At 42.3% G+C, this 13,157-nt stretch overlaps 1 protein-coding gene across 1 annotated transcript in view; it reads right to left on the reverse strand.

Moving 5' to 3' along the window:
* Positions 1-12,307, reverse strand: part of LOC120304124 (mitochondrial peptide methionine sulfoxide reductase-like) — a 49,205-nt gene extending 36,898 nt beyond the window's left edge. Inside the window, 1 exon segment of the mRNA XM_039334296.1 lies at positions 12,150-12,307. Within this exon segment, the coding sequence (XP_039190230.1) occupies positions 12,150-12,222 (73 nt within the window). The 5' untranslated portion in view covers positions 12,223-12,307.
* Between the last annotated feature and the right edge of the window lie 850 nt (positions 12,308-13,157).

Here is a 13,157-nt window from a genome sequence, read left to right on the forward strand (position 1 = left end):
GTGGTCGGCCTGCGCCGTCTCTGCCGATTGCCAGTTACGCCTCGGCCGGTGCAGGAGACAGCACCACGCATGCGCGGCACTCCCGGGCCGGGAAAGTCCTCGACTTACGACCGGTTGGGGGTCACGGCATTAAAAAGGTTGAGAACCACTGAGTTAGATGCTTCAACCAAAACCCACACAGTTCATTTTCACCTGGTGCTGACCAATTTTTGATTTTCCTTGCTGTTTTCTACCATTTTTGTTGTTATTACTAGTTCTTTCATTTCAACTTCTGTTTTATTTGCATCCACCTCTTTTAACCAAGCTGCATCCTTGTTGTGTTTCTTTGGGTTATCCCATATCTGTTTCCAGAACTGCACTGTTTCTTCCTTGTCAGGTACTGACTGATTCATTGCAGTTTCTCCATTGATGGATTGGTAGAAACATTTCTGATTGGATTGAAATTGGAGGTTCTGCCTATAATTTGCAATTCGAGCTTCATATCTTACTGATTTTCCTGACTATAGCTGTTATTTGTTGCTTTATTATTTCCAGTGCTTCCTTGATCTTCCTTGTTTCTAAGTGGTATTTCTTGATTAGGTATTCTTTGGTCTTCTTGTTCTTCAGCTTCTTTTCTTTCATCTGTTCTAGCTTGCTTGCATGTGATCTTAACTTGCTGATCTTATTTTCTAGTCTAACCTTCCATTTTTGTGGTGCACTGTTTGTTTATTTTTCTTCTTTGTGGATTTTGCATCCCAGGTATTCAGTTATAACTGCAGTTGTGCTGTACATTAGTTGGTTTGTTTCTTGCAGTGCTTATACTTGATATTGCAGTATTTGCTTATACTTGATATTGCAGTATTTGCATCTTTTAAGGCTTGTGCTAGCTGTTTCTTTGGAACAAGCTTCAATGCAGGCAGCCTTATTCTGTTGTTTTTGTGCTGTTCTAGATGCTCAGTTATTCTTTGTTTCAATTCTTTTATTTCTTTAGTTAGAGGGCTTTGTTCTTCCTGAGGAAGAAGTGCCTGGTTTCCAAATGAGAACAGTTGTATATCCCTGCTGGATTCCTTCACTGCCAACTGCCCCTGGTTTGTCTCTACATTCTGAATTACTTCTGGCAAGGCTATTATTATTATTGTTATTGTTATTGTTATTATGTCACTGTATTGTTAAGTGAATCTGGCTTCCCCATAGACTTTGCTTGTCAGAAGATCGCAAAAAGTGATCACATGATATGTGCTAGTTGCCAAGCATCTGATTTGGAGATGCTGCCATGGAGATGCTGCCATAGTCATAAGTGTGATAAATCACTTTTTCTGGTGCTTTTCTTCAAAAAGTCACTAAACGGATGGCTGTAAGTTGAGGGCTACATGTACTATATGGGGAAAGGAGAGAAAGCAATCTTTATATTATCAAAATTAGACAATGTTGGTAGAGAGAAGAGAGGGAACTGTTGTTCAGAAAGATTCTTAGAGGAAGACCCTTGTTAGTCTTCTCAAAAATCTCTAAGCCACTTTATCTTATGTATATATACACACACACACAGAGAGAGAGAGAGAGAGACAGAGACAGAGACAGAGCACCCAAGTTGCATATGACAATGTCTTCTCCAAAGCTTCCTAAATGCTAAACTGCCCAATAGCAATCCAGAAATACTAGGTCCATCCAACAAGTTCCTCCACTATCTCATAAGCTGATCATCCGCTAATGTGGGTGTATAAACATCCCTTCCTCTCCCAGATTAAGGCCACATAAATCCTAATCTGATTGTTTTCCTTCTATACCCACAATTCTATATTAAGAATTCTATTTTAATTAATTTTCCTTTTTTTTTTCTATTCCAATTTTATTAGTTTTCCATTTTACACCAACAGAAGCTTAAGAGCCAACGTGGAGATATGGTGATCAATTACAAAAAGAAAACAATAGCATTATAATATACAGTTCACACAATATTTCTTAAAATTTCCCTCTCTATCTATATAGAATATTATAATCAAATTTCGCAAAAAATCATTTATTAATATATCTAAATATAAATTCTCTTAATCAATCAAAACTTTCAACTGCTCAGTGTCTATTCTATACAAATCTATAATTTCTCACATATTTAAACTGAAACTGAAACTCTCCATTTATTTAAGATATATTATAATCTCATTAATACATTTCTAAAACAAATTTTAATTTATATTGCTACATATGAATTTCATTAATCAATAAACGTTTAGAAGAGTTCATTATCTATCCCAAAAATCCTGTTTTACACTTTATTAATTTTATTAATTTTTCAAATGTTAAATTTTAAACTAACCTATATATTTACTATTCAGGTACCCCAAGTTTCTCTTATTTAAATATATTCTTTTTCAATAATTCTCCAATTATTAGTTCCATCTCATTCCAAAAAAAAACCAACAACAAAGAATAAAGAGCCAAGAGAAAAGAAAAAAGAGAGAGAAAAAAAACGCATATTCTTGCTACATTTCAGTATTAAATTCTAAATCATTTCATAATAGCCTCCCTTTTAACAAAATCCAAATCCAAAACAATCCGAGTCGCTAGCTCTCCCATTCTTTCCTGCCACACTGTACACAGCAACAAGAGGTCTCCCATTGTCCATTTTATTGGGTTGATATAAGAGGTACAGCTATTCTGAATAACTCGTGTCAGAACATCATTTCCTAAGTCTGAATTCTCCTTCCACTTAACAGCTCACCCATCCTTTCATCAAGGTTATTTCCTCATTCTTTTACAGCATCCCATCCAACATCTGGAGAGCCCTCTAAATAATGGTTTAATGCAATAGATCAGGGGTCTCCAACTGTGGCAACTTTAAGACTTGTGGACTTCAACTCCCAGAATTCCCTAGCTAGCATGGTTGGCTGGGGAATTCTGGGAGCTGAAGTCCACAAGTCTTAAAGTTGCCAAGGTTGGAGACCCCTGCAATAGATTATCCATGTATTTATCTGTCTCTCTGTGTCTCTCTCTCTCACACACACACAAACACTGCATTACCAGAGCTTGGGAAGATCTATTGATTTCAATAGTAAAATGACTTTGCATTTAAAAAAAGTGCAAGAATATACATTTGTATTTACCAGATATGTATGTTATTACTGTATTTTCTTTTATTATTGAAACTGAAACTCCAAATCAAACTTCCCATTATCCTAATGCAGTGCTTCTCAACCTTCAGCAATTTTAAGAGTGTGAACTTCAACTCCCAGAATTCCTCTGCCATCTGGGGTCAGAGAAAGACAGTTAGAAAGATCAATAAAGTCTTCCTGCTAACCTTGGGCATAAATTGGCTCTAGAAGGAAAATAATTAAATTATTTTAACTCCACAGCTTTCTTTTCAATAAATCTAGCTAAAGAGAACTCTGGGAGAATAGAGCTTGGAAAAGAGTTACTTTCAGGTTAGGCAAATATCAAACACCCTGACATGAAATCTCCGTATGAACCAGAAGGCAGCGTACAGCCATCAAGATTAACAGCCACCTATTGTCTGATATCTCAAGAATTTGTTCAGGCTTCTTTTAAAATTAAGGTGACCATTGCTGTATATGATGGCAGCAGCTTCTACAATTTAAGCCCATCTTCTGTAAAAAGTGTTTCTTTTTATTGGTTATACAGTTAGAGATGACCCTGAGTTCTAACATGGGGGAATAATATCTCTACCTGTATTTTCCACACCATGTATTGACTACAGGGAGTCTTCATTTAGCAACTGCCTCATTTAACAACCATTCAGTTTTAATGGTGCTGAAAAAGTCATTTTATGACCAATCCTTTTAGTTATTAATTTTTGTAGGTCTGTAAAGCTGAAGTAAGATCGTAAGCCCAGCCGTGATTTCATTTAGTGACTGCTTTGCTTAACGACAAAGTTGCTGGTCTCAACTGTGGCCACTAAATGAGGATTACCTGTACATACCTTTATTTGAGTTTCTTCTTGCCTACCTTTGCTCTAAGCTACAGACAAAGGTTGCAGTCTTTCTTTTAACCCCTGCAATAATTTCTGTTGCCTTTGTCTCCATCTTAGAACATGCTTTTTTAAAAAGATATTTCCCCTTCTTTTAGCTATACTGTATTAGATCAGATCTCTGTTTGCGTTTATTCTACATCTACAATTTCAAAACGGAGCCTGCCAGCTTCAGCATCAAGTGTTGCACCCTGCATCCTGAAACATCTTATCATTTCTATTCAATTTTTTTAAAAAAACAACCCTTTACTTTATCTAATGAATTAATTTTCAGAAACCCAAGTAAACTCAGGCTGAAGCCTGAAGAACGATATGTCCCACTGGCTCATTTTCTCTAGTCTAAATCCTTATTTAAGTTCGGTGAGACTGTAATTTCTTTGTCTCCCTGGATGTCTCACAAAGGCAGCTGAGCACACCAGCAGCTCTATCGAATAGGCTTCAAAGTGAGCAGTACAGAGCAGATGTAGCAGGAATTCCTTCTTTTCTCAGGTCCTGTTCAAGCTTCCTTCATCCAGGAGCTCCTTGCCAGCTTTAACTCGTCTTCTGCACCACACCCACCAAAGGCGGTTAGAAAGGCTGGCAATCCTGAATTAGCAAAGCTGCAGCCATGTTTCAGTTCTGCCTCACCTCAAGCCTCTGGGTGCCCAGGACCAAAGACCTGGTACCAAAAGGGGGTCACCAAGGTAGAGGCCACCCTACAGTTGGCCAAAGAGCCATCTCAAGAGACTAGACCACTGCTATATTCAACATGCCATGTGGTTTGAGAAATGAGACCCAACAAAGCAGGCATCGGCTCTTGATTATTTTTCCAAAGTGAAACTAAAATCTACACACCCACTCCTAAAAACACACCCATGCCCACCCTACAGCCATACCAGCCCCATTTTCATACATATACTCGGATTTTGGATGCAAAAGTGTCCAGGTTTGGCATCCTTTTAAAAACTAAAGCAGACAAAAGGACCATAGCTGGCCCTGAGGTTTCCTACCTGTTCTGGGCTACCTGCCTCCAAGGCTGAAGTGTCCCCTGTGAAAAAAAATCACATGGGAAATCCAGGTGCCCCTAACCAATATCCAAGAGAAGTCCAAAGGTACCACCGGAGGCCCGTTTGGATCCGGTTGACAATTCAATGCCAAGGTGGCGAAGCAGCTTGGCAGCTGGCAGCCAATTCCTGCTACCCTCTCCCTCCTTCCCCCCCTTCCAGGCAAGATAGCAGTCAACATTATTTCCTTGGCCCAGATTCAAATCAATCAGCATAGGAACTGCTGCGCTCCCTAAATTCAACTCTCTGCATTTGGTATCCATGTGCTACATAATGAACATCCAATAACCGCAAGAAAAGGAGAAGGAAAAAAAAAAAAGGAAAGGATGAAGCAATTTGCCATATTAAAAGAAAACAAACAGGTGCCCAGATCAAGGATCTGCAAGTCATTCTGTTCCCTAACCCCCCCCCCCGCATTTAGCATTTCTCTTCCGAAATATACATTACCATGTGTGTGTTCGCCCAGCTTTCTATGTCATCTCTGCCAAGCAGCCTTGGCAAACCTCCAGCCTGTGCCAGTTTTATTCTCTCCCTCCCTCTCTCCCTCTGTCTCACGGCTTCCCTGCCAACCTTCATCCCAATGGCCGTGATCCTCTCTCCCGCCCTCTCCGTTGCTGCTTGTTTGGAACCCAGAAACTGAGCCAAAAAAAGAAAGAGAAAATGTTGAACGATCTGAACATTCATGGCAACTACTGTACTTTTATTTCCCCCCCCCCAAATAAGATTGAATAAGGGGGAAGAGGGAAGAAGAGGAGAAAGAGCAGAGCCCAAATAAATGCTTACCCCCTTGGGTTGGCAGTTCTCGGTTCCCTTCAGGATTAGGACCCGGCTGGGCTTTTTGGATGCCCGCCTTGTGCCCTCTGACTGCAGGAGACTCAGGGATACCAGGAAGGGGATGGAGTAGGTCAGACAATACATGCCCAGGAGGCTACTGTCGGAAGGCTGGAATTTTTCCTCTCCAAATGGTGCCAGGTTCTTCCCATCCTTCTGCCATCAAAAGAATGGGCAGCATAACAACCCCTTGTTTTTTTTTATATGGCATCAGCTTGCTGAGGTACAATGCATTATGGGACAGGGAGAAAGAAGGGAGGAGGGAGAAGGAGGCAGAAGGGAGAAGGGAACAAATTTACCTTTAGAGATGCCAATTTCCTTTATTTTTTTTAAACCAACACCCGTGTTCAAAACTAGCTGAGAAAATGAACAGGAAAAACTTGATTCTCCAAAGAGTTCAGAGATAAAACTGCCTCTTCAAATCTTTACGTGCTATTCATAATCATTTCTTCCCAAGGTGAGAACTGAGTCCTTGGTTACCGTTGTTAAGCAAATCATCAGGAGTCACTAAGTGAAGACTTGGCTTGTTGGAAGCCAGCAGAGAAAGTTGCAAAGTGTGATCATGTGACACTGCAATGGTCAGTTACTGAGGATCTGGATGGTGATCACCAGGGGGTGCTGCAATGGACGGAATTCTGAGAACCAGTTGTAAGTATCACTTATTCAGAACTGTTGCAACTTCAGTCACTGAACATGTGGCAATTACCTGAGGACTGTCTGAAATGTAAAGCCTGAAATAAACATGGGTGTTTTAAAGCCCCAAAATGTCAAAATTCTCACCAATGCCAGCAAACCCCCCCTCATTGACTTCCTACTCTTCACAAAAACATTTAAATGTTGGCTTGCAGCCAACAAGTTGTACTCTCCTGCACTAAAACACGGTCACATTATGCATTCCAAATAGTCGCCACTCACCAATATACATTGTACAAATTTAAAAAAATCCCTTCTAATAAAACATATATTTTGAGATTTCCACTCCTCTAGAAGGTTAAAAAGTGGACCTTCGTTCATAAGCTAGAGTATGAGTGAACCTCTGCTCACACTTGCAGCTTTTTTGAATCTTTGTTTCATATGAACTAGGAAATCTTCTATCAACATTCATATTCCAATGCATTCAAACCGGGACATTATATCCCAGGAACGGTCCGGTTTATTGACCCAAACTTTAACCCACTTTAATAGTCCAGATTACTCAGGAACTACTGAGATTTCTTGGCTCAGCTGAAATGGAAATTCATTTCAACAGCAGTAATTGCATTGTTCCCAATTCTCTGTGAAGTTTCTTCCAAAATTGCACTGAAAGAAAGCAAGCTAGAAATGAACATGAATAAACTTGGAACAAGTTTTATGAAGTGGAAGATTGCCATGCTGAACAGAATCAGCCAAGGATGCTGCTCTATAAGGACTTGATAAATTGCCTATTTCACTGCCTGCCTATGGACTGTACTTCCCATATGAATATTAAATGCCTAGCAAACAATAACACACAAGTACAAGTACTCCAGGACCTAGTGACTATTCTAAGTTAGAAATGCTTTGAAAAGAAAAGATTTATGACTATTTTTCACAACCATTGTAGCATTCCCGTGGCCCCATGATCAAAATTCAGACTTTTGGCAACTGGCTCATGTTTATGGCGGTTGCAGTGTCCCAGGGTCATGTTGATCCCCTTTTGCAACCTTCTAACAAGCAAAATCAATGGGGAAGCCAGATTCATACATGTTACTAACTTAACAACGACAGTGATTCACTTAACAACTGTGACAAGAAAGGTCATAAAATGGGGTAAAACTCACTGAACAATTGTCTTGCTGAGCAACAAAATCTGAGGCTCCATTATGGTCATAAGTCAAGGACTACTTGTAGTGACTTGCATGAAAGGCTGAAAAAGCAAGTTTGAGAAACACTGAATTAGCGCCTACTAGGAAGTGTTCTTCTCCCAAAAATAGTGTATTATGAGAATTCAAAACAACACTTTCCCCTTCAGGCTGTTATACCAGTTCTTTCCTGGCCACATCCCTCGTGGCTAGCAAATTGTGGGAAATGAAGAACCTGGCATGGCATTGGTCTTTGGAGACAGCTTCAGAGTTTTCTGAAAACTACCCTATCCCTACCTCTGCCTTAGGACAAACATTTAAGCAGAGGTATGGAACAGCTATACAACTCCCAAACCATGCCATATTTGTTTCTTCCAAGGTTTGCTCCAGTCTGTGCTTTGCTGTTTGTTTAAATGTTTTTATTTTCAATGTTTTGCTGATAGAGCATTTAATTTTTTAAAAAAAATACTAGGGGCAAAGAAGATTATGATTAGACTAATCAGGGGGATCATTATTTCCAGATGCATCAACTAACTACAGTGAATATTTATTCCTCTTCTAAGCAAAGAGTAAACAGGATTGCATTCTCTTCTCTCCTGCCTGACCATTATCTACCAGTCAAAATACAATTTGGATACCCCAAGACAAATGGCCTAAAGCCGTTTCTTGTATTCCTTCAACTTAAGTTGAAGACTTAAGTTAAAAAACAGGGAAATGATAAGAGTAATACGATTGGAAACTCATAATTTATTTGATTTAAAATCCGTCAGGCCTCCAAACCAAGAATGACATGTAGTGATTCTTCCAAACTAAGTTCCTTATTATTCCTCACTTATGGACAGAATCTTGCCACTCTACTATCTGCATCTACTACCTACTGTGGGAACTATTAGGGAGGGACTGTCCTCACCCTCTTCTGACCTGAGCAAGATTCTTATTTTTAGAGCCCATTATGGCCATATCCCTGCCTAGCATCTTCTTTTAGATTAAAGCCAGGATCAAGATAACCCTCCCCCCAATTGATGGGCACGCCATTGCTTCAAATAAATTCAGCATAAAACATTGGTCTCTCACACAGCCCAAAAAAATGCCCAGCCTTTAATCGTCCCAACTCCTCCATGTCCTGGTGCTCCTGTCTCATGATCATAACTCTGCTTGCCATGTTTCAGGAATCATCTTGTTCCAAATAGGGAGATAGCAGAAGACAAGGAGGAGGGGGAGGAAAGCTGCCAGGCATCCCTCCAAGTCTTTTATTCCTCCATCTCCTAGCAACAGTATCCGTTGCCATGGAAAGTGCCGTATGCCCCATCCCAATCAGTACATGGGGAGCAGCTAGGGTATCATTCCAGAGCATTGGCTCTTGGCACATGTTCAGAATGTAAACAGAGATGACTTGGGGTCAGGAAGAACAGCTGGGAAATCAGCAAACCATAGACATTCATGCACACCATATTGTACACCCAGCTCTCATTCCTGAGCAAGAGACTGCCAACTGCAGAGGGAACGCAGAGGTAGGAATGGCACTGTCCAATATTCAGTGGCTACAAAATGCATGGTGTACTATCTGAAAGTCAAGTCTCTAACCTTTCGGATGAGGGAGCAAATAATGTGACTTCCGAAGTCCAGGGGTGGAGAAGCCTTTTCCAGAATCAACATCTTCACTCCTACTAGTATTAAGCATACCAGTATGCACTTAAGGCCAGAAGTAATGACATTTTATTTTTATTTATTTCGAAATATTTATACGGGTAGTCCTCGGCTTGCAACCACAATGGAGATCAGATTTTCTGTTGTGAAGCAAGGCAGTGGTTAAGTGGGTCACACCAATTGTACGACCTGCTTTCCCATGGTCATTAACTGGATCATGGTAATTATTAAGTGAATGATGTAGTCTTTAAATGGATCTAGCCAACTAGGATGGTTATAAATGGTGATCCATTGACCACAGGAGGCTGCCACCATCATAAATACATGCTGGCTGCCCAGCAATCAAATTTTGGTCACATGACTGTGGGGAAAGCTATCTCAGTTGTAAGTGCGAGTTACTGGTTGAAAGATACATTTCCCAGTGCCATTGTAACTTTTAACAGTCCCTAAATGAATAGTTGTAAGTTGAGAACTATTTCCACCAGGCAGTACAGAAGAGTGCCATATGCAATAAAAATCACGGTTTGCCACAAAAATGGACCATATTTTTCTAGTTAGGTACCACATGAAGCATATTTTTGTGGGAAAGTTTATAATGAGCCATGTGGATAGAATCAGGAATGTTGGGGGGGGTTCCACTGGTTTCAGGTGAACTCTTTGCTCTTCCCTTCATTGTGCTTAATCCACAGAGATCTTCGCTTAGAAAGTTTTTGTTTTACAAGCATATTTGGCAGTGATATTCAATTACCCCTGGTGGTTGAGGGGAGGATCTCAGAGCCATTTAAAAAACAAAACAAAAAAGGATTAGATTTCTGGACCCACAACTGAGGTTGTGTATTGTTGAGCCCTGTCCTGTTATAGGTTTGGCTGATAGGAAAACAAGGAAGATATAACCAAAATGGGGTAACTTCTCCAACCTGTACGGAAGAACATAAATTCCAAGACTTACAAATCTTTGGCTTGTTAATAGATATCACTAGTACTCAGCTTACAACCACAATCGGGACCAGATTTCCAATGCTGAATAAGGCAGCTATTAAGTGACTTGTGCCTGATTCTACAATCTTTTTTTTGCCACAGTTAAGCAAATCACTGCAGTTCTTAAGTCAGGGGTCCTCAAACTTGGCCACTTTAAGGCTTGTGAACTTCAACTCCCAGAATTCCCCAGCCAGCATGGGGAAGTCCACAAGTCTTAAAGTGGCCACATTTGAGGACCCCTGTCTTAAGTGAACCATGTGGTCATTAAACAAATTCACTTCCCCCATAATCTCTGCTTCTTGAAAGCCGGCTGGCAAGATCACAACTCACATGACCCTTGGACACGGCAACCATTGTAAATACATGCTGGTTGCAAGTGCCCAAATTCTGATTATGTGACCATGGGGATGCTGTAATGGTTGTAAACGCAAGAAATGGTTGTAAATCATTTTTCAGTGTTGTTGTAACTTCAAGCGTGTGCTAAATGAATGGTTGTAAATCTGCTACCTGTGTGCCTATTTATTTTAACTCTGCATAACTTGTCTTTCAGGATATCCTCCCCAAATGACTTGCAAACAATGCACATGCTTCCCCCAAAAGTACAATATTGGGGATACACAGCGCTAATGCTCTGGTCCGTGGATGAAGTATAATAAAATGCTATTTGTAAAGGAATAAATGAGTGGGCCTTAGTGGGGCTAAAGCTGTTCTTTGGGAAGAGGAAGATTTTTTTTTCTTAGTTAGCTTACCTCCTGCTAAGACTAATCCCTTTCAAAGTGACCCTTGTTCTCTAGTCTAGAATATACAAGCACAGTGGGGCAGGGAATATGGGCAAAAGAGCAGAGAAATTTGTGTCTGCAAATGGAGAGACTGAAGTCCCAAGACTTATGCAACGTGTCTTGCATAAAGTATAAAGGTCTTACAATTGTGAACCCTGAAGCTGTCAACACTCTTGTAGTCAACTGGGAACTGCCAGTTGCTTTTCCAAGTCAGGCACAGAAGGAACCGAAACTTACACACTCCACCAACATCCGTTTTGATGGCGTGCATTTATTGGGGGCGGCATCCCCGTTCCGTTTTCTACGGAAGGAGAGAGTTTTCGAGGAGACCAGGGAGGCTGACGATCACAGCCACCGTTTTGCTGAGCAAAAACCGGAGAACGAGAGGCGAGCAGCAGCCCCCCCCCCCCGAAGTCGCTTCGCCTTTGCTCCCCTCGCTGCCAAGAGCTCGGTCCTCCACGCTGGTGGAGTTTATAAGTTTCGCTCCTTCTCTGTGCCTGGCTTGGAAAAGCAACCGGCAGTTCCGAATTGACTTCAAGAGTGATGGCAAGCTTTAGGGTGCACAATCGTAGGACTTCGACGCTTTATGCGAGGCACCCTGATGGCCCATGTTGGGACTTGGGTCTCTCCCTTCGCAAGCACGAGCCGAGGCTCCTCAAAGGGCGGCAGGCGAGGCACACTACGCATCTTTGGAGGTAGGGACCCCATGGTTCCCCAAAACACGCGCACCAATCTAAGTGCACGCGTTTACTCTACACCAGGGATAGGCAACCTTGGCTCTTTTATGACTCGTGGACTTCAACTCCCAGAATTCCTGAGCCAGCCATGCTGAGGGGAAAGGGAGAAGTTTCCAAGCTGAGCCATGCTGGCTCAGGAATTCTGGGAGTTGAAGTCCACGAGTCATAAAAGAGCCCGCTCCTGCTCTACACATACCTAACTCCGCCTCGGTTTTTGCAGCTCTGCTGAATTTCAATTCCCATCCTCCCTACTCGGCAAAGGACGATGGAAGTCCAACCGAACTCTCAACCACCAGCCCGTGACGCTCCAACTCCTCAACGCGGACCCTTCCATGGCCATCTCCGCGGGATACCTTGGACTACGATGGCTTCGCATCTGCCCGGCGGAGCCTGGTCCAGACTCGGCATCTGCGTCTTGCCCGGCATCGCGGCGCTACCCCTGAAGAAGCCACCCAGCGTCCACGTGTGACCCTGTCATCACTTCGCAGCGCCAGCGTGCTGCGCGGGCCAACTGGGGTGGGCGAGGAGGAGGGGAGGGCGTGACGTAGGGTCTTGGGGGCGGGGCTGTTGGCCTTTGCAGGGCGGGAGGGGGAGAGGCCAGGAATAGGAAAGCTTGCGCAGTGTTGGCATCCAGGTGGCATTCCGACGCACGTATAACTCCCCCGTGGTTCCGCTTCCCCCACGCGGCTCCTTGTAAACCTGCGTAAGACTGGGGGTACGCCTAGTTTCTTGGCTACCGGCAAAGCTTCCCTTGCTCCACTTCAGGCAAGGAGAGGCTTCCGGTTGCAAGCCTATATGGGTCACCTCAGCATTAAGCCCCAGTTAATTTAGAGGAATTTTTGCAGGATCCAATCTGGGTCGGTCACTGGGACCTAAGGTTTAGTCTTCCGAACTTTCGGACTCTTAACGGAATGTGTCACAAATTCACACGTTCTGGTGAGAGAGAAGTTCCCTGAGGATGGGATCCAGCACGAGTCCGAAAGCTCGGAAGACTAATAAACCTCTGATCCCGGTGACCGATCCAGATTGGATCCTGCAACATTATCCCGGGACACGTATATTGATTTGCCTTCATTCGTGCCGTCAGAGGAGTTTTTCTCCCCAGTGAAATCAAGGTCTGTGTCCTTTTGTCAGGGGTGAAATAGTGAGGATGGGGAAAAGCCTATTCTACTCATCAGGCATAAGACTTCTTGCGGCTGAAGTCCAGTTAGAACAGTGTTTCTCAACTTTAGCCAATTTAAGATGTGTGGACTTCGGCTCCCAGAATTCCTCAGCCAGCTCAACTGATTGGGGAATTCTGGGCATTGAAGTCAAGGCATCTTAAAGTTGTCAACTAAAAAATATTGCTGTTCCCCCATCTG

This window comes from Crotalus tigris, unplaced genomic scaffold (assembly GCF_016545835.1).
Source record: "Crotalus tigris isolate CLP2741 ecotype Arizona unplaced genomic scaffold, ASM1654583v1 scf7180000017628.32516253702:7417878, whole genome shotgun sequence".
NCBI classification, from domain to species: domain Eukaryota; kingdom Metazoa; phylum Chordata; class Lepidosauria; order Squamata; family Viperidae; genus Crotalus; species Crotalus tigris.